The sequence below is a fragment of the Engystomops pustulosus genome, chromosome 1, assembly GCF_040894005.1.
Source record: "Engystomops pustulosus chromosome 1, aEngPut4.maternal, whole genome shotgun sequence".
NCBI lineage: Eukaryota > Metazoa > Chordata > Amphibia > Anura > Leptodactylidae > Engystomops > Engystomops pustulosus.
The window spans coordinates 5,401,945-5,422,940 of NC_092411.1; the positions used below are offsets into that span (position 1 = coordinate 5,401,945).

The 20,996-nt window shown below is 47.4% G+C and overlaps 1 protein-coding gene across 3 annotated transcripts in view; it reads left to right on the forward strand.

The window, feature by feature from the left end:
• Nucleotides 1-20,202, forward strand: part of LOC140134783 (aquaporin-7-like) — a 36,389-nt gene extending 16,187 nt beyond the window's left edge. For 2 of the 3 annotated variants that reach the window (XM_072155540.1, XM_072155447.1), the window contains 5 exons: nucleotides 3,330-3,456; nucleotides 4,438-4,575; nucleotides 9,032-9,150; nucleotides 10,230-10,447; nucleotides 19,725-20,202. In XM_072155540.1, the coding sequence (XP_072011641.1) occupies nucleotides 3,330-3,456; nucleotides 4,438-4,575; nucleotides 9,032-9,150; nucleotides 10,230-10,447; nucleotides 19,725-19,899 (777 nt within the window). In that variant the 3' untranslated portion in view covers nucleotides 19,900-20,202. Of the gene's footprint in view, nucleotides 1-3,329; nucleotides 3,457-4,437; nucleotides 4,576-9,031; nucleotides 9,151-10,229; nucleotides 10,452-19,724 lie in introns of those variants that run through there. The other variant, XM_072155621.1, reaches the window with a different exon arrangement.
• Nucleotides 20,203-20,996: the final 794 nt, after the last annotated feature.

Genomic DNA, 20,996 nt, shown 5'->3' on the forward strand with positions numbered 1-20,996 from the left:
GTAGTATATAGCCTGCCAGCCCCCTGTAGTATACGGCCTGCCAGCCCCTGTAGTATATATCCTGCCAGCCCCCTGTAGTATATATCCTGCCAGCCCCCTGTAGTATATAGCCTTCCAGCCCCCTGTAGTATATAGCCTGCCAGCCCACTGTAGTATATAGCCTGCCAGCCCTCTGTAGTATATAGCCTGCCAGCCCCCTGTAGTATATAGCCTTCCAGCCCCCTGTAGTGTATAGCCTGCCAGCCCCCTGTAGTATATAGCCTGCCAGCCCCCTGTAGTATATAGCCTGCCAGCCCCCTGTAGTATATATCCTGCCAGCCCCCTGTAGTATATAGCCTGCCAGCCCCCTGTAATATATATCCTGCCAGCCCCCTGTAGTATATATCCTGCCAGCCCCCTGTAGTATATATCCTGCCAGCCCCTGTATTATATAGCCTGCCAGCCCCCTGTAGTATATAGCCTGCCAGCCCCCTGTAGTATATAGCCTTCCAGCCCCCTGTAGTGTATAGCCTGCCAGCCCCCTGTAGTATATAGCCTGCCAGCCCATGAAGTAGCCAGATAGCCTGCCAGCCCCCTGTAGTGTATAGCCTGCCAGCCCCCTGTAGTGTATAGCCTGCCAGCCCCCTGTAGTGTATAGCCTGCCAGCCCTCTGTAGTGTATAGCCTGCCAGGCCCCTGTACTAGCCAGCCTGCCAGAAGAGGACCTGCCGGGGGGGGCGTCAGAAGGAGAGTACACGGTTTGTTTTTTTTCTTGACTTGCCGGGCATGGCAGAGCTAGGGTTTTTCAGCACATTTTTTGTGCGGAAAAACTCGGCTTACACTCAGGTATATACGGTATTTTCCTGTTCAGAAGCATTTTTTTAAAAATCCTCCTCGGCAGCAGAGAAATGCTCTTCCTGAATGAAGAGTCTTTGATGGGAAGTCCGGCTTTTCTTAGTGACCTGGATCATTAGGGTCCGCTCACTAAGAAGAGCCGGCTCTTCTGGCTATAATAGGGAGCCTTAGTCCAGCCAGTCCCTAACTTCACACCCCTTTAATCCCGGTTAAAGGGAACGTGGTGAGCCAATTATCACTGAAGAGAGCCTTCTACCGTTGTTCATGGCCTCTAAAAGTCACTCATCTTCTGCACTAGGGGCCACATTTATCACTCGTTTTTTCTGCTGTTTTTGCGCCTTTTCATTCAGGCGCACCGTTTTTACGCCATTTTTGCGATTAAACGCCAAACTAGCCGCGCAGCAAAAATAAGCAGCGTTCCCTCATCTATCTTACCAATCCAGATGTTTTGCTGCGCCTAATGATATTCATCACTTGCAACGTTTTCATTTAGGCGCAAAAACACTCCAGCCCGAAGGTGGCGTTATCTGAGAAGAAAGCACTGAGCCCCTTTGCAGAAGAGCTCATTTCTAGCAGCAAAGCTCAGCCAGACACTGGAACATATAATAGATACAATTAGATACTCTGCAGACACTAGGACATATAATAGATACAATTAGATACATTACAGACAGGAGCTGCAGACTCTATTTACAGTTCATCACCTTCTATTTACAAAATATTCTGCAAAACGCTGAGCTCACAGCAAGAGAGAAGAGAAGTTTGCACAGGTTTGGAGAATGTTGCAGATACTAAAAACAAGTGTCCCCCATGTAATTCTGCACAGTATCACCAGTGTGTCTGAGGGGGATACTGTGCAGAATTACAGGGGTGCAGCAGGAGACCAGCACTGGGGGATCCCCTCAGGAGAAGCCCCTGCTGAGGAGGTCACTGGGTGCAGGGTGTCACACACCTGGGTGCTGCTGAGGAGGTCACTGGGTGCAGGGTGTCACACACCTGGGTGCTGCTGTGAGTGTTATCTTCATTCTAGGATCTTGGAGAAGCAGAGAGGAGCTTGTAGCAGGATCACATGTAAGTGCCTGCATCTAACATTGCGCCGAAACTGCGCCTAAACTGTGTTAAAGTAAAGTGATTAATAAGAGGCAGAAAATATACTTATCACAGATTGTTGTAGCTCGTGATAATTCTGGCAAAACAGTGCGCCCGAATTTAGGCACAACTACTACACTTAGGCGCACAAAAGTGATAAATGTGGCCCAAAGTGTCTCTTTTCAGATCATTTGCTGGAGATTTGTAAGATAGAAGAGGAAATTCTAAAAAAAAAAAGTGGGGGCTGTTTTGTTAGTAGTGTAAAAGCTAGTAACAGTGTTTTTTAAAAGGAAACCTATCAGCAGGTTTTACCCAACTAAACTGCTGGTCCCTTCAGGTAGAGTATGAAATTATCTCTTTTATGTAAAATCTCACTCTTTCACCTAAAAAAATGCCCCAAAAAGTCAGGCAGATATGACTCTTCTCACCCAATTTTCAAGTTTAGTATTTGAAGGGGGAGCGTCACTTCAGAAGCCTTTAAGTTCAGTTTTATAGCAGCTAGAAACATGCTGCTGGTGTCATATTAAAGATAAGAATCTTTCATACCATGTCTCTGAGCTAAAGAACTGGACATATAGGCAGTAAAAATATATTCCAATTTCCAAATATTCCATTTCCAACTACATCTTTAGCTGCCTCCATCTCGGTTTCAAAAGCTACTTGTCAAAAATCCTCCTCAGCAGCAGAGAAGTAAATGTGGTCTAACCTCTTCCTGTCTCTGCCCCAACCTGAGTCAATTACAAGCTGCCCATAGTTCCCATGATTCCTTGCATTGTCCCATGAAGGTACAAGGGATCTTTATCTGCAACTTGCATTTATAACTATGGGGAACATTTACAAAGGGTCCACTGAGCGCATTTCCTTCGGGTATCCCGAATTTTTCCAATTTGTGTCGAATTCCACCGGGATTGTGGCGCATGGCGCCGGCTTTCATGCGGCACAAATCAGGGGACGTGGCCGTCGGACAACCCGACTGATTTCGGACAAACCGCAGAATTAAAAATTCTAATTGTGTCGCAAGATCAAGCACTCACCTCCACCGGAAAGAAGATGGTGAACTCCGGTGGACCTCAGCGGGGGAAGCAACACATGCAGGAAATTGGACGCACAATCTTAGTGAATCGTGGCAGCTCCGAATCCTCGTCAGACAACGCACCTCGGGGATCGCGACGGAACGGGTAAGTAAATCTGCCCCCTTTAGCTGTCTGTATCTCCAGTTCCGTAGCTCAGAAAGCCATAAGTCTGATGTGATCTGAAAGATGAAATGTTTATCTTTAAAATGAAACCAGTAACCAGTTTTTATGTGCTAAAGAACAGAAGATAGGATTGTAGATTGTTTTGCTATAGTTGTTTTACAATATTTTTGGATGAGCTGTTCACGGCTTCTTCTGTTCTTCCTCTTCTCAGACGTTCGGTTTGGGAGCGGTGGCGCAGGTGGTTCTGGGTAAGAATGCCTTCGGACAATACTTGAGCATTAATTTATCTTTCGGGATTGGAGTCACCATGGGAATCCACGTGGCCGGGGGAGTGTCTGGTGAGTGCAGCAGTTAGTACTAAAGATATAATACTACATCGGAGGGAGGGAAGGCGTCCACCTCCTCTACCTCCTCCTCCACCGCCTCCTCCTCCTTCATCTCCTCTTCCTCCACCTCCTCCTCCTTCACCTCCTCCACCTCCTCCTCCTCCTTCACCTCCTCCACCTCCTTCACCTCCTCCACCTCCTCCACCTCCTTCACCTCCTCCTCCTTCACCTCCTCCACCCCCTCCTCCTCCTTCATCTCCTCTTCCTCCACCTCCTCCTCCTTCATCTCCACCTCCTTCACCTCCTTCTTCACCTCCTCCACCTCCACCTCCTCCTCCTCCACCTCCTCCTCCACCTCCTCCACCTCCTCCACCTCCTTCACCTCCTCCTCCTCCTTCACCTCCTCCACCTCCTTCACCTCCTCCACCTCCTCCACCTCCTTCACCTCCTTCACCTCCTCCTCCTCCACCTCCTCCACCTCCACCTCCTTCACCTCCCCTTCCTCCACCTCCTCCACCTCCTTCACCTCCTCCTCCTCCACCACCTCCTTCACCTCCTCCTCCTCCACCTCCTCCTCCTCCTCCACCTCCTCCTCATCCTCCTCCACTTCCTCCTCCTCCCTGACTGCTGGGAATTATCTCTTAAAGGGGATTGTGATATATATATAGATTGAACTCAATTCTTTCCTCTTGACAATAATCTGTTCACACAGTGTCCCCCACGGATCAGCTGTAAGGGAACTGTATGAATTCCCTGCAGCGCCTCCACAGGAAGATTGAAGTATTACACAGCGCACATTACAATGCAAGAGGCACGAGTGACGGTCACTATTAAAAATACAACATTGGACGATCACTTTAAATTGTCCATTATATTTTTAGAGCTTTTGTATTTCTCTATAACGTCAGTGATTCTCATTTTCGTAGCGAACAGAGAAAAATAAGACAAGAAATGTGTTTTTATGTGACAATATTATATCATTGTCTATTCCAGGGGCTCACATGAACTGCGCCGTGTCACTCACCAACTGCGTCCTGGGGAAACTCTCATGGAAGAAACTCCCAATATATATGATTTCTCAGATCACCGGAGCCTTCCTGGCCGCAGTCATCATCTACTTCTTATACTATGGTAATAAGCCCCACGCTACTGCAGAGCACAAGCCAGAAGTACATAGGGGGCAGTATTATAGTAGTTATATTCTTGTACATAGGGGGCAGTATTATAGTAGTTATATTCTTGTACATAGGGGGCAGTATTATAGTAGTTATATTCTTGTACATAGGGGGGCAGTATTATAGTAGTTATATTCTTGTACATAGGGGGCAGTATTATAGTAGTTATATTCCTGTACATAGGGGGCAGTATTATAGTAGTTATATTCCTGTACATAGGGGGGCAGTATTATAGTAGTTATATTCCTGTACATAGGAGGCAGTATTATAGTAGTTATATTCTTGTACATAGGGGGCAGTATTATAGTAGTTATATTCCTGTACATAGGGGGGCAGTATTATAGTAGTTATATTCTTGTACATAGGAGGCAGTATTATAGTAGTTATATTCCTGTACATAGGGGACAGTATTATAGTAGTTATATTCCTGTACATAGGGGGCAGTATTATAGTAGTTATATTCTTGTACATAGGGGGCAGTATTATAGTAGTTATATTCCTGTACATAGGGGGCAGTATTATAGTAGTTATATACTTGTACATAGGGGGCAGTATTATAGTAGTTATATTCTTGTACATAGGGAGCAGTATTATAGTAGTTATATTCTTGTACATAGGGGGCAGTATTATAGTAGTTATATTCCTGTACATAGGGGGCAGTATTATAGTAGTTATATTCCTGTACATAGGGGGCAGTATTATAGTAGTTATATTCTTGTACATAGGGGGCAGTATTATAGTAGTTATATTCTTGTACATAGGGGGCAGTATTACAGTAGTTATATTCCTGTACATAGGGGGCAGTATTATAGTAGTTATATTCCTGTACATAGGGGGCAGTATTATAGTAGTTATATTCTTGTACATAGGGGGCAGTATTATAGTAGTTATATTCCGGTACATAGGGGGCAGTGTTATAGTAGTTATATTCTTGTACATAGGGGGCAGTGTTATAGTAGTTATATTCTTGTACGTAGGGGGCAGTATTATAGTAGTTATATTCCTGTACATAGGGGGCAGTATTATAGTAGTTATATTCTTGTACATAGGGGGCAGTATTATAGTAGTTATATTCTTGTACATAGGGGGCAGTATTATAGTAGCTTTATTCCTGTACATGGGAGGCAGTATTATAGTAGTTATATTCTTGTACTTAGGGGGCAGTATTATAGTAGTTATATTCTTGTACATAGGGGGCAGTATTATAGTAGTTATATTCCTGTACATAGGGGGCAGTATTATAGTAGTTATATTCCTGTACATAGGGGGCAGTATTATAGTAGTTATATTCTTGTACATAGGGGGCAGTATTATAGTAGCTTTATTCCTGTACATAGGAGGCAGTATTATAGTAGTTATATTCTTGTACTTAGGGGGCAGTATTATAGTAGTTATATTCTTGTACATAGGAGGCAGTATTATAGTAGTTATATTCCTGTACATAGGGGGCAGTATTATAGTAGTTATATTCCTGTACATAGGGGGCAGTATTATAGTAGTTATATTCTTGTACATAGGGGGCAGGATTATAGTAGTTATATTCTTGTACATAGGGGGCAGGATTATAGTAGTAATATTCCTGTACATAGGGGGCAGTATTATAGTAGTTATATTCTTGTACATAGGGGACAGGATTATAGTAGTTATATTCTTGTACATAGGGGGCAGGATTATAGTAGTAATATTCTTGTACATAGGGGCAGTATTATAGTAGTTACATTCTTGTACATAGGGGGTAGTATTATAGTAGTTATATTCTTGTACATAAGGGGCAGTATTATAGTAGTTATATTCTTGTACATAGGGGGCAGTATTATAGTAGTTATATTCCTGTACATAGGGGACAGTATTATAGTAGTTATATTCCTGTACATAGGGGGCAGTATTATAGAAGTTATATTCTTGTACATAGGGTGCAGTATTATAGTAGTTATATTCCTGTACATAGGGTGCAGTATTATAGTAGTTATATTCTTGTACATAGGGGGCAGTATTATAGTAGTTATATTCCTGTACATAGGGGCAGTATTATAGTAGTTATATTCCTGTACATAGGGGGCAGTATTATAGTAGTTATATTCTTGTACATAGGGGGCAGTATTATAGTAGTTATTTTCTTGTACATAGGGGGCAGTATTATAGTAGTTATATTCTTGTACATAGGGGGCAGTATTATAGTAGTTATATTCCTGTACATAGGGGGCAGTATTATAGTAGTTATATTCCTGTACATAGGGGCAGTATTATAGTAGTTATATTCCTGTACATAGGGGGCAGTATTATAGTAGTTATAACCTGTACATAGGGGGCAGTATTATAGTAGTTATATTCTTGTACATAGGGGCAGTATTATAGTAGTTATATTCCTGTACATAGGGGGCAGTATTATAGCAGTTATATTCCTGTACATAGGGGGCAGTATTATAGTAGTAATATTCCTGTACACAGGGGGCAGTATTATAGTAGTTATATCCTTGTACATAGGGGGCAGTATTATAGTAGTTATATTCTTGTACATAGGAGGCAGTATTATAGTAGTTATATTCTTGTACATAGGGGGCAGTATTATAGTAGTTATATTCCTGTACATAGGGGGCAGTATTATAGTAGTTATATTCTTGTACATAGGGGGCAGTATTATAGTAGTTATATTCTTGTACATAGGGGGCAGTATTATAGTAGTTATATTCTTGTACATAGGGGGCAGTATTATAGTAGTTATATTCCTGTACATAGGGGGCAGTATTATAGTAGTTATATTCTTGTACATAGGGGGCAGTATTATAATAGTTATATTCTTGTACATAGGGGGCAGTATTATAGTAGTTATATTCTTGTACATAGGGGGCAGTATTATAGTAGTTATATTCTTGTACATAGGGGGCAGTATTATAGTAGTTATATTCTTGTACATAAGGGGCAGTATTATAGTAGTTATATTCTTGTACATAGGGGGCAGTATTATAGTAGTTATATTCTTGTACATAGGGGGCAGTATTATAGTAGTTATATTCCTGTACATAGGGGGCAGTATTATAGTAGTTATATTCTTGTACATAGGGGGCAGTATTATAGTAGTTATATTCTTGTACATAGGGGGCAGTATTATAGTAGTTATATTCTTGTACATAGGGGGCAGTATTATAGTAGTTATATTCTTGTACATAGGGGGCAGTATTATAGTAGTTATATTCTTGTACATAGGGGGCAGTATTATAGTAGTTATATTCTTGTACATAGGGGCAGTATTATAGTAGTTATATTCCTGTACATAGGGGGCAGTATTATAGCAGTTATATTCCTGTACATAGGGGGCAGTATTATAGTAGTTATATTCCTGTACACAGGGGGCAGTATTATAGTAGTTATATCCTTGTACATAGGGGGCAGTATTATAGTAGTTATATTCTTGTACATAGGAGGCAGTATTATAGTAGTTATATTCTTGTACATAGGGGGCAGTATTATAGTAGTTATATTCCTGTACATAGGGGGCAGTATTATAGTAGTTATATTCTTGTACATAGGGGGCAGTATTATAATAGTTATATTCTTGTACATAGGGGGCAGTATTATAGTAGTTATATTCTTGTACATAGGGGGCAGTATTATAGTAGTTATATTCTTGTACATAGGGGGCAGTATTATAGTAGTTATATTCTTGTACATAAGGGGCAGTATTATAGTAGTTATATTCTTGTACATAGGGGGCAGTATTATAGTAGTTATATTCTTGTACATAGGGGGCAGTATTATAGTAGTTATATTCCTGTACATAGGGGGCAGTATTATAGTAGTTATATTCTTGTACATAGGGGGCAGTATTATAGTAGTTATATTCTTGTACATAGGGGGCAGTATTATAGTAGTTATATTCTTGTACATAGGGGGCAGTATTATAGTAGTTATATTCTTGTACATAGGGGGCAGTATTATAGTAGTTATATTCTTGTACATAGGGGGCAGTATTATAGTAGTTATATTCTTGTACATAGGGGGCAGTATTATAGTAGTTATATTCTTGTACATAGGGGCAGTATTATAGTAGTTATATTCCTGTACATAGGGGGCAGTATTATAGCAGTTATATTCCTGTACATAGGGGGCAGTATTATAGTAGTTATATTCTTGTACATAGGGGGCAGTATTATAGTAGTTATATTCTTGTACATAGGGGGCAGTATTATAGTAGTTATATTCTTGTACATAGGGGGCAGTATTAAAGCAGTTATATTCCTGTACACAGGGGGCAGTATTATAGTAGTTATATTCTTGTACATAGGGGGCAGTATTATAGCAGTTATATTCCTGTACACAGGGGGCAGTATTATAGTAGTTATATTCCTGTACACAGGGGGCAGTATTATAGTATTATAGTATCTCTGATATAGAATGCTATTCTCTCATGACAGAGGCTTTGTACAATTACTGCGATGGAAACTTCACTGTGACAGGTCCTTTGGAGACAGCCAGTATATTTGCGACTTACCCACAACCATACCTGTCCATAGGTGGGGGCTTTCTAGATCAGGTGAGTGATCCATTAAAGGGAATCTGTCAGCACATTTGCACATATACAGCCAGTGACAGGTTCCTATAGAGCTCTAATAACTGACTGATCGCCTTCTTTTAGCTAAAAATTGTTTGCCTTACATCCACATGTCACCTTTTATCTTATATTCCCTGGAATCAGAGGGGGGCGTGTCCTGCTCGGACGGCCCCTCCAATCTACTTCTCCTCATGCTTAATGCCTCCGTACTGGTCGCAGTGATGTCATGTGACCAGAGTGACATCATATCAGGTCCTTTATTCTCAATAATAATAGCAAACTGTACCCCATGCATGTATCTGACCACATGAAGTCACAGCAGCCTCCATGGACTTCTACTCCTCCTCATCCTCCATGGAGGCTGCTGTGATTTCATGTAATCACATACATGGTATGCTGTTTGCTATTGTTAGAAGGCTAAAGGCCCTGCGATAATGTCACTCTGGTCACATGTCATGAATGTAACACAAGGCACCATGTAAAACGATTGACACAATATTTCCCATCTGTACATAGAGCTTTATATGTCTGTAGTTGAATATCAGCAGACGGTTCCTAAGTACAAGGAGGCAGAGCAGTGATTTGAAGAGACACAGAGCTGTCAGTCACAATAATGGGGCGTGGCTTACTGACAGCCTGAGAGAGAGAAGAGTCACAGATCCCAGAGATGAGTCAGAAGAGCTAATTTGCATGTCAGAAAAATGTCTGTAATTAAGGTACAGGACACCACTGGCAGCTAATTTTAGGTGATATGTGGAGGACTTTTAACCCTTTATCAGCAGGCATTGTTACTCAGGGTGGTCATATACTGGTGACAGGTCCTCTTTAAGCAGATTTGCTGTGTTTGTGTTATGCAGATAATGAAATGCTTTGACTATGAGATGTACTAATAATGTTACTAGTCCTGATCTGCAGATCCCTGTCCCTCCAGAGCTGCGTGCACTATTCTGCTATTTATCTGCACAGACACAATGAGGAGGTGATGGGGGTCAGATAATAAGTTTCCCGGTTACATGATTATTATAGTAACATTGTCCTCATCTATTCTTTCCTTATGGCAGGTGATCGGCACCGGGGCGCTCCTGCTCTGTATCTTGGCTATAAATGATAAGAAGAACAGCGCCGCTCTGGATGGGACACAAGCTGTGGTCGTCGGACTCCTGGTCACCGTTATTGGGATGTCCATGGGGATGAATTCGGGATACGCCATAAACCCCGCCAGGGATTTGGGGCCACGTCTCTTCACTGCAGCTGCTGGATGGGGAGTGGACGTTTTCAGGTAACATCTTCTGTTTCACCATATAGATGTAGCAGAGCTGAATATGTCATTGAGCTGTTTTATACTATATAGGATAATGTATCCATATAATACAGTCTTAAAGGGGTTTTTCCATCTGGGCATTCACATTTAATTTACAATTCATTTGCCATATATAAAAAACATTTCTTCAATTGGATGTTATTAAAAAAAAATGTTCATGTGTGAAGATAATTTCTCATAAATGTAGCCATGTTGTCCCTTAAAAACGAGATCGCTTTGGATACGACCACCTCACATTTTGCAGAATTGAGTCCTGCCTGACCACCTGGCTTCAGCAATCGTTATCACAGGACGGCTGGGTTACATGAAGTATCTCCCGGACATTTCATATACAAAAAAACCTTTTGTTTCTTTGTGCAATCACTCCAGCAGAGGTGGTCGTATCCAAGGACACAGTCGTGTTTCTAAGTGACCTTATGACTACATTTATCTTCACACAGGTTTTTTTTTAATAACATCTAACTGAAGTAATGTGTATATATATGGCAGATTAATTAAATTGAATGTGAATGCCCAGACAAGGTCCTGTATAGCTGCCTGATCCAATATAAGCCATAATGTAACAATATAACACAGTATAATAGCAGTACATTGTGATTCATCACAATACAGTAACATAAGAACATAATCTGCTACTATGATAACACCGCCTGGCGTGAGTTGCCCTTAGTAAATCATGACTTTGCATTGCGCTTATTGGGTAGTTAATATCCATTACCTGGGTCCACGCTATGACAGATATTACACAGCCGGCACCATGCGTGTTCCCTGAATTTGCGTTCACGCCTTTGTTATCGCACATGTACGATTAGACTCTGCCAACAAAATATTGTGTTTCCATTTACTAGAGAAGGGTTGACATGGATTTACTTTAAGGTGCTATGATCACATCTAATACGATCCTACCTGAAATCAGCCTGAGATAAGGCGTGTGTGATAGGAGAGGCGTGTGCACGGAGATATCACCGCAATCCGGGGAAGCTAGACGGAAAAACACTAAAGGTGAGGTTCTACCAGGTCATCCATGTCCGGGGAGTTCATGACAAGGGAGTGCAGACCAGGGAGTGAGGGGGCTCAGCACAATTCTACGAAACATGGGTGTCTGTATTAAAAGAGTCTACTAACACAATGGAAAATTCACTCAGGCTTGGAGGCGCATGCGCTCACCCTCATCACTGTCTTCTGACACGTGCCATTTGTATCTGAATATGAGCAAACTCCCCTCTGAAACCAGAACCTGAATAGCTGACCCTCTGCATCCAGGCTCGTCAAATGCAGAATCTGCGGCGCATGCGCAGTCATCCTCCATTACAAAATTAGCTAAGCCAAGTATAGACTCTTGTATTTTTGGTGCTCTCTCAGACCTGTATACGGAGTGGGTGCACATGTGCGGGCAAGATGCTGATCTGCAGAAAGGGGGTCAATCTCCCCATCGATCTGCTCCTGAGATAGGTGCAATTTAGTAATAATGGGGGTCATTTACTAAGGGCCCGATTCACGTTTTCCTGACGTGTTACCCTAATATTTCCGATTTGCGCCGATTGTCCCTGAATTGTCCTGGGATTTTGGCGCACGCGATCGGATTGTGTCGCATCGGCACGGGCATGCACGCGACGGAAGTTGGGGGCGTGGCCGAACGAAAACCCGACGGATTCGGAAAAACCACCGCATTTAAAAAAAAAAATCTGTCGCGGAGCTTGCACTTACCTTCACTCAGCCCGGCTCGGTGAACTCCAGCGCATTCCGATGCTTTTCAGTGCAGCAGCGCCACCTGGTGGACGGCGGAGGAACTACCTTAATAAATCCCGTCCGAACCCGAATCCAGCGCAGAGAACGCGCCGCTGGATCGCAAATGGACCGGGTAAGTAAATCTGCCCCAATATGTATTAGAGTCTTGATATTAAAGGGGTGATCACATCTTGACTATTTATGACATATCCGGACAGTAAGTCAGATTTTTGGGATCTCGGGAACAAAGTTTTGCTGACCTTCAACCTGGATCCGTACTGAATGGAGAGGGTGCTGCGCATGCACAACTATTCTCCATTGAACTCTTTGGGAGTGTCACAGAGAGCCGAGGCTATACAGTTGGCACTCCCATAGAGCAGAATGAGCATGCATTGCACTGTACCCATTCAGGATCCAGGAAGTGTAGCACACCTCAGCTCCCGAGGTAGGTGCAGGTCTCAGAAGTCTGGAGATGTCATAAATACTTTCTCCTGACTATCAACTGAATGGAGAAAAGTGTAGCACATGCACAGCCAATTCCTTATTCTGCTCTATTCGAGCGCCAAGTGCATAGTCTTGGTTCTTGTTGTCAATCCCAACTGAAAAATGGGCGCGCATGTGCGGCACCCTCTCTATTCATTCCAGATACAGAAAGAAGTTTGTTCCCGAGATCCTTCAGATATTTATTAAATAGTTAAGATGTGAAGGACCTACTTCCTCACTCCAGGCTGGTGTAATGTGATTCTCCGCCTCTCACACATCTGGGGGTGGTGTAATGTGATTCCCCGCCTCTCACACATCGGGGGCTGGTGTAATGTGAGTCCCCGCCTCTCACACATCGGGGGCTGGTGTAATGAGAGTCCCCGCCTCTCACACATCGGGGGGGCTGGTGTAATGTGAGTCCCCGCCTCTCACACATCGGGGGCTGGTGTAATGTGAGTCCACGCCTCTCACACATCGGGGGCTGGTGTAATGTGAGTCTCCGCCTCTCACACATCGGGGGCTGGTGTAATGAGAGTCCCCGCCTCTCACACATCGGGGGCTGGTGTAATGTGAGTCCACGCCTCTCACACATCGGGGGCTGGTGTAATGTGAGTCTCCGCCTCTCACACATCGGGGGCTGGTGTAATGAGAGTCCCCACCTCTCACACATCGGGGACTGGTGTAATGTGAGTCCTCACCTCTCACACATCGGGGGCTGGTGTAATGTGAGTCTCCGCCTCTCACACATCAGGGGCTGGTGTAATGTGAGTCCCCACCTCTCACACATCGGGGGCTGGTGTAATGTGAGTCTCCGCCTCTCACACATCAGGGGCTGGTGTAATGTGATTCCCAGCCTCTCACACATCGGGGGCTGGTGTAATGTTAGTCCCCGCCACTCACACATCAGGGGCTGGTGTAATGTGAGTCCCCGCCTCTCACACATCGGGGGCTGGTGTAATGTAAGTCCACGCCTCTCACACATCGGGGACTGGTGTAATGTGAGTCTCCGCCTCTCACACATCGGGGGCTGGTGTAATGTGAGTTCCCACCTCTTACACATCGGGGGTTGGTGTAATTTGAGTCCCCACCTCTCACACATCGGGGGCTGGTGTAATGCGAGTCCCCTCCTCTCACACATCGGGGGCTGGTGTAATGTGAGTCCCCGCCTCTCACACATCAGGGGCTGGTGTAATGTGAGTCCCCGCCTCTCACACATCAGGGGCTGGTGTAATGTGAGTCCTCGCCTCTCACACATCGGGGGCTGGTGTAATGTGAGTCCCCGCCTCTCACACATCGGGGGCTGGTGTAATGTGAGTCCCCGCCTCTCACACATCGGGGGCTGGTGTAATGTGAGTCCCCGCCTCTCACACATGAGGGGCTGGTGTAATGTGAGTCCCCGCCTCTCACACATCCGGGGGGCTGCTGAAATGTGAGTCCTCACTTCTCACACATCGGGGGGCTGGTGTAATGTGAGTCCTCACTTCTCACACATCGGGGGCTGGTGTAATGTGAGTCCCCGCCTCTCACACATCAGGGGCTGGTGTAATGTGAGTCCCCGCCTCTCACACATCGGGGGCTGGTGTAATGTGAGTCCCCGCCTCTCACACATGAGGGGCTGGTGTAATGTGAGTCCCCGCCTCTCACACATCGGGGGCTGGTGTAATGTGAGCCCCTGCCTCTCACACATCGGGGGCTGGTGTAATGTGAGTCCCTGCCTCTCACACAGCAGGGGCTGGTGTAATGTGAGTCCCCACCTCTCATACATCGGGGGCTGGTGTAATGTGAGTTCCCACCTCTCACACATCGGGGGCTGGTGTAATGTGAGTCCCCGCCTCTCACACATCGGGGGTGGTGTAATGTGAGTCTCCGCCTCTCACACATCGGGGGCTGGTGTAATGTGAGTCCCCGCCTCTCACACATCGGGGGCTGGTGTAATGTGAGTCCCCACCTCTCACACATCGGGGGCTGGTGTAATGTGAGTCCCCGCCTCTCACACATCGGGGGCTGGTGTAATGTGAGTCCCCCCCCTCTCACACATCGGGGGCTGGTGTAATGTGAGTTCCCACCTCTCACACATCGGGGGCTGGTGTAATGTGAGTCCCCGCCTCTCACACATCGGGGGCTGGTGTAATGTGAGTCCCCGCCTCTCACACATCGGGGGCTGGTGTAATGTGAGTCCCAGCCTCTCACACATCGGGGGCTGGTGTAATGTGAGTCCCCGCCTCTCACACATCAGGGGCTGGTGTAATGTGAGTCCCCGCCTCTCACACATCAGGGGCTGGTGTAATGTGAGTCCCCGCCTCTCACACATCGGGGGCTGGTGTAATGTGAGTCCCCGCCTCTCATACATCGGGGGCTGGTGTAATGTGAGTCCCTGCCTCTCACACATCGGGGGCTGGTGTAATGTGAGTCCCCGCCTCTCACACATTGTGGGCTGGTGTAATGTAAGTTCCCGCCTCTCACACATCAGGGGCTGGTGTAATGTGAGTCCCCGCCTCTCACACATCAGGGGCTGGTGTAATGTGAGTCCCCGCCTCTCACACATCGGGGGCTGGTGTAATGTGAGTCCCCCCCCTCTCACACATCGGGGGCTGGTGTAATGTGAGTTCCCACCTCTCACACATCGGGGGCTGGTGTAATGTGAGTTCCGCCTCTCACACATCGGGGGCTGGTGTAATGTGAGTCTCCGCCTCTCACACATCGGGGGCTGGTGTAATGTGAGTCCCAGCCTCTCACACATCGGGGGCTGGTGTAATGTGAGTCCCCGCCTCTCACACATCGGGGGCTGGTGTAATGTGAGTCCCCGCCTCTCACACATCGGGGGCTGGTGTAATGTGAGTCCCCGCCTCTCATACATCGGGGGCTGGTGTAATGTGAGTCCCCGCCTCTCACACATCGGGGGCTGGTGTAATGTGAGTCCCCGCCTCTCACACATTGTGGGCTGGTGTAATGTAAGTTCCCGCCTCTCACACATCAGAGCCTGGTGTAATGTGAGTCCCCGCCTCTCACACATCAGGGGCTGGTGTAATGTGAGTCCCCGCCTCTCACACATCGGGGGCTGGTGTAATGTGAGTCTCCGCCTCTCACACATCGGGGGCTGGTGTAATGTGAGTACCCACCTCTCACACATCGGGGGCTGGTGTAATGTGAGTCCCTGCCTCTCACACAGCAGGGGCTGGTGTAATGTGAGTCCCCGCCTCTCACACATCGGGGGCTGGTGTAATGTGAGTCCCCGCCTCTCACACATCGGGGGCTGGTGTAATGTGAGTCCCCGCCTCTCACACATCGGGGGCTGGTGTAATGTGAGTCCCCGCCTCTCACACATCAGGGGCTGGTGTAATGTGAGTCCCCGCCTCTCACACATCGGGGGCTGGTGTAATGTGAGTCCTCACCTCTCAAACATCGGGGGCTGGTGTAATGTGAGTTCCCGCCTCTCACACATCGGGGACTGGTGTAATATAAGTCTCTGCCTCTCACACATCAGGGGCTGGTGTAATCTGAGTCCCCGCCTCTCACACATCAGGGGCTGGTGTAATCTGAGTCCCCGCCTCTCACACATCAGGGGCTGGTGTAATCTGAGTCCCCGCCTCTCACACATCGGGGGCTGGTGTAATGTGAGTCCCCACCTCTCACACATCAGGGGCTGGTGTAATGTAAGTCCCCACCTCTCACACATCGGGGGCTGGTGTAATGTGAGTCCCCGCCTCTCACACATCGGGGGCTGGTGTAATGTGAGTCCCCCCCCTCTCACACATCGGGGGCTGGTGTAATGTGAGTCCCTGCCTCTCACACATCGGGGGCTGGTGTAATGTGAGTCCCCGCCTCTCACACATCGGGGGCTGGTGTAATGTGAGTCCCCCCCCTCTCACACATCGGGGGCTGGTGTAATGTGAGTCCCCGCCTCTCACACATCGGGGGCTGGTGTAATGTGAGTCCCCCCCCTCTCACACATCGGGGGCTGGTGTAATGTGAGTCCCTGCCTCTCACACATCGGGGGCTGGTGTAATGTGAGTCCCCGCCTCTCACACATCGGGGGCTGGTGTAATGTGAGTCCCCCCCCTCTCACACATCGGGGGCTGGTGTAATGTGAGTCCCCGCCTCTCACACATCGGGGGCTGGTGTAATGTGAGTCCCCCCCCTCTCACACATCGGGGGCTGGTGTAATGTGAGTCCCTGCCTCTCACACATCGGGGGCTGGTGTAATGTGAGTCCCCCCCCTCTCACACATCGGGGGCTGGTGTAATGTGAGTCCCCGCCTCTCACACATCGGGGGCTGATGTAATGTGAGTCCCCGCCTCTCACACATCAGGGGCTGGTGTAATGTGAGTCCCCGCCTCTCACACATCGGGGGCTTGTGTAATGTGAGTCCCCGCCTCTCACACATCGGGGGCTGGTGTAATGTGAGTCCCCCCCCTCTCACACATCGGGGGCTGGTGTAATGTGAGTCCCCGCCTCTCACACATCAGGGGCTGGTGTAATGTAAGTCCCGCCTCTCACACATCGGGGGCTGGTGTAATGTGAGTCTCCGCCTCTCACACATCGGGGGCTGGTGTAATGTGAGTTCCCGCCTCTCACACATCGGGGACTGGTGTAATATAAGTCTCTGCCTCTCACACATCAGGGGCTGGTGTAATCTGAGTCCCCGCCTCTCACACATCAGGGGCTGGTGTAATCTGAGTCCCTGCCTCTCACACATCGGGGGCTGGTGTAATGTGAGTCCCCTCCTCTTACACATCGGGGGCTGGTGTAATGTGAGTCCCCGCCTCTTACACATCGGGGCTGGTGTAATGTGAGTCCCCGCCTCTCACACATCGGGGGCTGGTGTAATGTGAGTCCCCCCCCTCTCACACATCGGGGGCTGGTGTAATGTGAGTCCCTGCCTCTCACACATCGGGGGCTGGTGTAATGTGAGTCCCCGCCTCTCACACATCGGGGGCTGGTGTAATGTGAGTCCCTGCCTCTCACACATCGGGGGCTGGTGTAATGCGAGTCCCCACCTCTCACACATCGGGGGCTGGTGTAATGTGAGTCCCTGCCTCTCACACATCGGGGGGGCTGGTGTAATGTGAGTCCTCGCCTCTCACACATCGGTTGCTGGTGTAATGTGAGTCTCTGCCTCTCACACATCGGGGGCTGGTGTGATGTTAGTCCCTGCCTCTCACACATCGGGGGCTGGTGTAATGTGAGTCCCCACCTCTCACACATCGGGGGCTGGTGTAATGTGAGTCCCCGCCTCTCACACATCGGGGGCTGGTGTAATGTGAGTCCCCGCCTCTCACACATCGGGGGCTGGTGTAATGTGAGTCCCCGCCTCTCACACATCGGGGGCTGGTGTAATGTGAGTCCCCGCCTCTCACACATCGGGGGCTGGTGTAATGTGAGTCCCCGCCTCTCACACATCGGGGGCTGGTGTAATGTGAGTCCCCGCCTCTCACACATCGGGGGCTGGTGTAATGTGAGTCCCCGTCTCTCACACATCGGGGGCTGGTGTAATGTGAGTCCCCGCCTCTCACACATCGGGGGCTGGTGTAATGTGATTCCCCATCTCTCACACATCAGGGGCTGTTGTAATGTGAGTCCCCACCTCTCACACATCGGGGGCTGGTGTAATGTGAGTCCCCGCCTCTCACACATCGGGGGCTGTTGTAATGTGAGTCACCACCTCTCACACATCAGGGGCTGTTGTAATGTGAGTCCCCACCTCTCACACATCGGGGGCTGGTGTAATGTGAGTCCCCGCCTCTCACACATCGGGGGCTGGTGTAATGTGAGTCCCTGCCTCTCACACATCGGGGGCTGGTGTAATGCGAGTCCCTGCCTCTCACACATCGGGGGCTGGTGTAATGTGAGTCCCTGCCTCTCACACATCGGGGGCTGGTGTAATGCGAGTCCCTGCCTCTCACACATCGGGGGCTGGTGTAATGCGAGTCCCTGCCTCTCACACATCGGGGGCTGGTGTAATGTGAGTCCCCGCCTCTCACACATCGGGGGCTGGTGTAATGTGAGTCCCCGCCTCTCACACATCGGGGGCTGGTGTAATGTGAGTCCCCGCCTCTCACACATCGGGGGCTGGTGTAATGTGAGTCCCCGTCTCTCACACATCGGGGGCTGGTGTAATGTGAGTCCCCACCTCTCACACATCGGGGGCTGGTGTAATGTGAGTCCCCGCCTCTCACACATCGGGGGCTGGTGTAATGTGATGTAAGTTTCCTCCCCTTTGAAAATGTGTAATTTTCTTGTTGCCTACAAAGTTTTCAAAACTTTTATGTGCTGGAACTTGGTAACATTGGGTCGTTTTTAGAAACATATTACATACATCTCTTTTCAGACTTCGTATCTGGTGTGTATTTATCGAAATATACCCGTTTTAACGTTTTTGCACACCTTTCCATTTTTGTCGATTACAGTGCCACAATCGAAAAGGACAAAGAGGCCAAATTAATGTCATTTTTCATGGAGAATCTGAATTTTAACTAAAAAATTTTGATTCCAATATAAGTTTTTAAAGTTGCCCGCTCCCTGGGACCGTGTATGGACAGATTTTTGAAAAATATTTAACACATCTGATGTTTTTGTCTGATACCATCCTGACCTTTTTGTTACACCCTGTATATACCAGGCAGTCCCCGGGTTACGTACAAGATAAGGTTCCATAGGTTTGTTCTTAAGTTGAATTTGTATGTAAGTCGGAACTGTATATTTTATCATAGTAGCTCCAGACAAAAAAACATTTTTGCCCCAGTGACAATTGGAGTTTCAAAATTTTTTGCTGCAATTGGACCAAGGATTATGAATAAAGCTTCATTACAGACACCTTACAGCTGATCATTGCATCCTGGGACTATAGTAACATCCAGAGAGGTCACCAGAGGTCACAGTGGGCAGAGGGGTCCGTCTGTAACTATGGGTTGTCTGTAAGTCTGGTATTTTTTCTTTACTATATTTCACAATGATACCATTAACCCTATCCAAACTGAAGAGCGGAACGGTGTAATAATATGATACTACTTGTCATTCCTTCCAGGGTCGGGAATTACTGGTGCTGGGTTCCCATTGTGGCCCCCATGGTGGGCGGCCTGACCGGTGCCTTCCTGTACAAGCTGCTAGTGGGGCTGCACCATCAGCCGAAAGCGGAGGAGAAGAAGCTAAGTGACATGGAGAAGGGGAACACAGAGATGGCGAACTGTGACTATATGTGACCCCCGAGCACCCCCTGTGACTGCAGGACATTATAGAGCAGGAGTGTGACAGCGCGGAGCACATACCATGTATATATCATCATTTCCCTAGGAATCTAATGCTACTCATTTCTGTGCCTGGGAAAGCTGGATTATCAGCCTTTCATCTCCCGACTTTCCACAGAACCGAAATACTGAGTAGAATTTTTTTGTGTGGACCAGAAACTTTTCTTTCCTGGCGAATCTGTCCCATATTTTCAGGGGAAATCTATGTATTGCTGCTTCTCTCTTTCAAGCACTGACCCCAATGGGACTTCTACTGAAAGATACGACCGTCAAGGAATTTCTTTTTTTACAACCACAAGACGGTAATTTGTTAGTGTTTTACAATTTTCTGTAAATCTACATTTTCTGCCCTTGATGTAATGAGGGGAGATGCAGGTCGATCGGTGCAGAGGACAATTACTGGGCTGAAGTTTACTTATCCATAGCTGCCAATATTCATACAATGAGCTCCCGACAATGTTTTGGGTGACCACGCCCCTTTTAGCTAAACCGCACCCATTCTGTGGCATCGGCACACGACACGCCACATACATGTAGATGGTCGGTGGTTGGCTGAACCCACCGCTACAGGATGATTTTCTTGAATGTTTATGAGTAGGTCCATCCTACACATTGGGGCAGATTTACTTACCCAGTCCATTCGCGATCCAGCGGCGCGTTCTCTGCGGTGGATTCGGGTCCGGCCGGGATTCATTAAGGCAGTTCCTCCGACGTCCACCAGGTGGCGCTGCTGCACTGAAGACCATCGGAACGCACTCAAGTTCACCGGCCTATTCCTAGTGAAGGTAAGTGCAAGCTCCGCAACACTTTTTTTTTTTTTTAATGCGGCTGTTTTTCCGAATCCGTCGGGTTTTCGTTCGGCCACGGCCCCCGTTTTCCGTCGCGCACATGCCAGCGCCGATGCGACACAATCCGATCGCGTGCGCCAAAATCCCGGGGCAATTCAGGGGAAATCGGCGCAAAACAGAAATATTTGGGTAACACGTCGGGAAAACGCGAATCGGGCCCTTAGTAAATGACCCCCATTGTCATACATGTAAATTACCATTTTA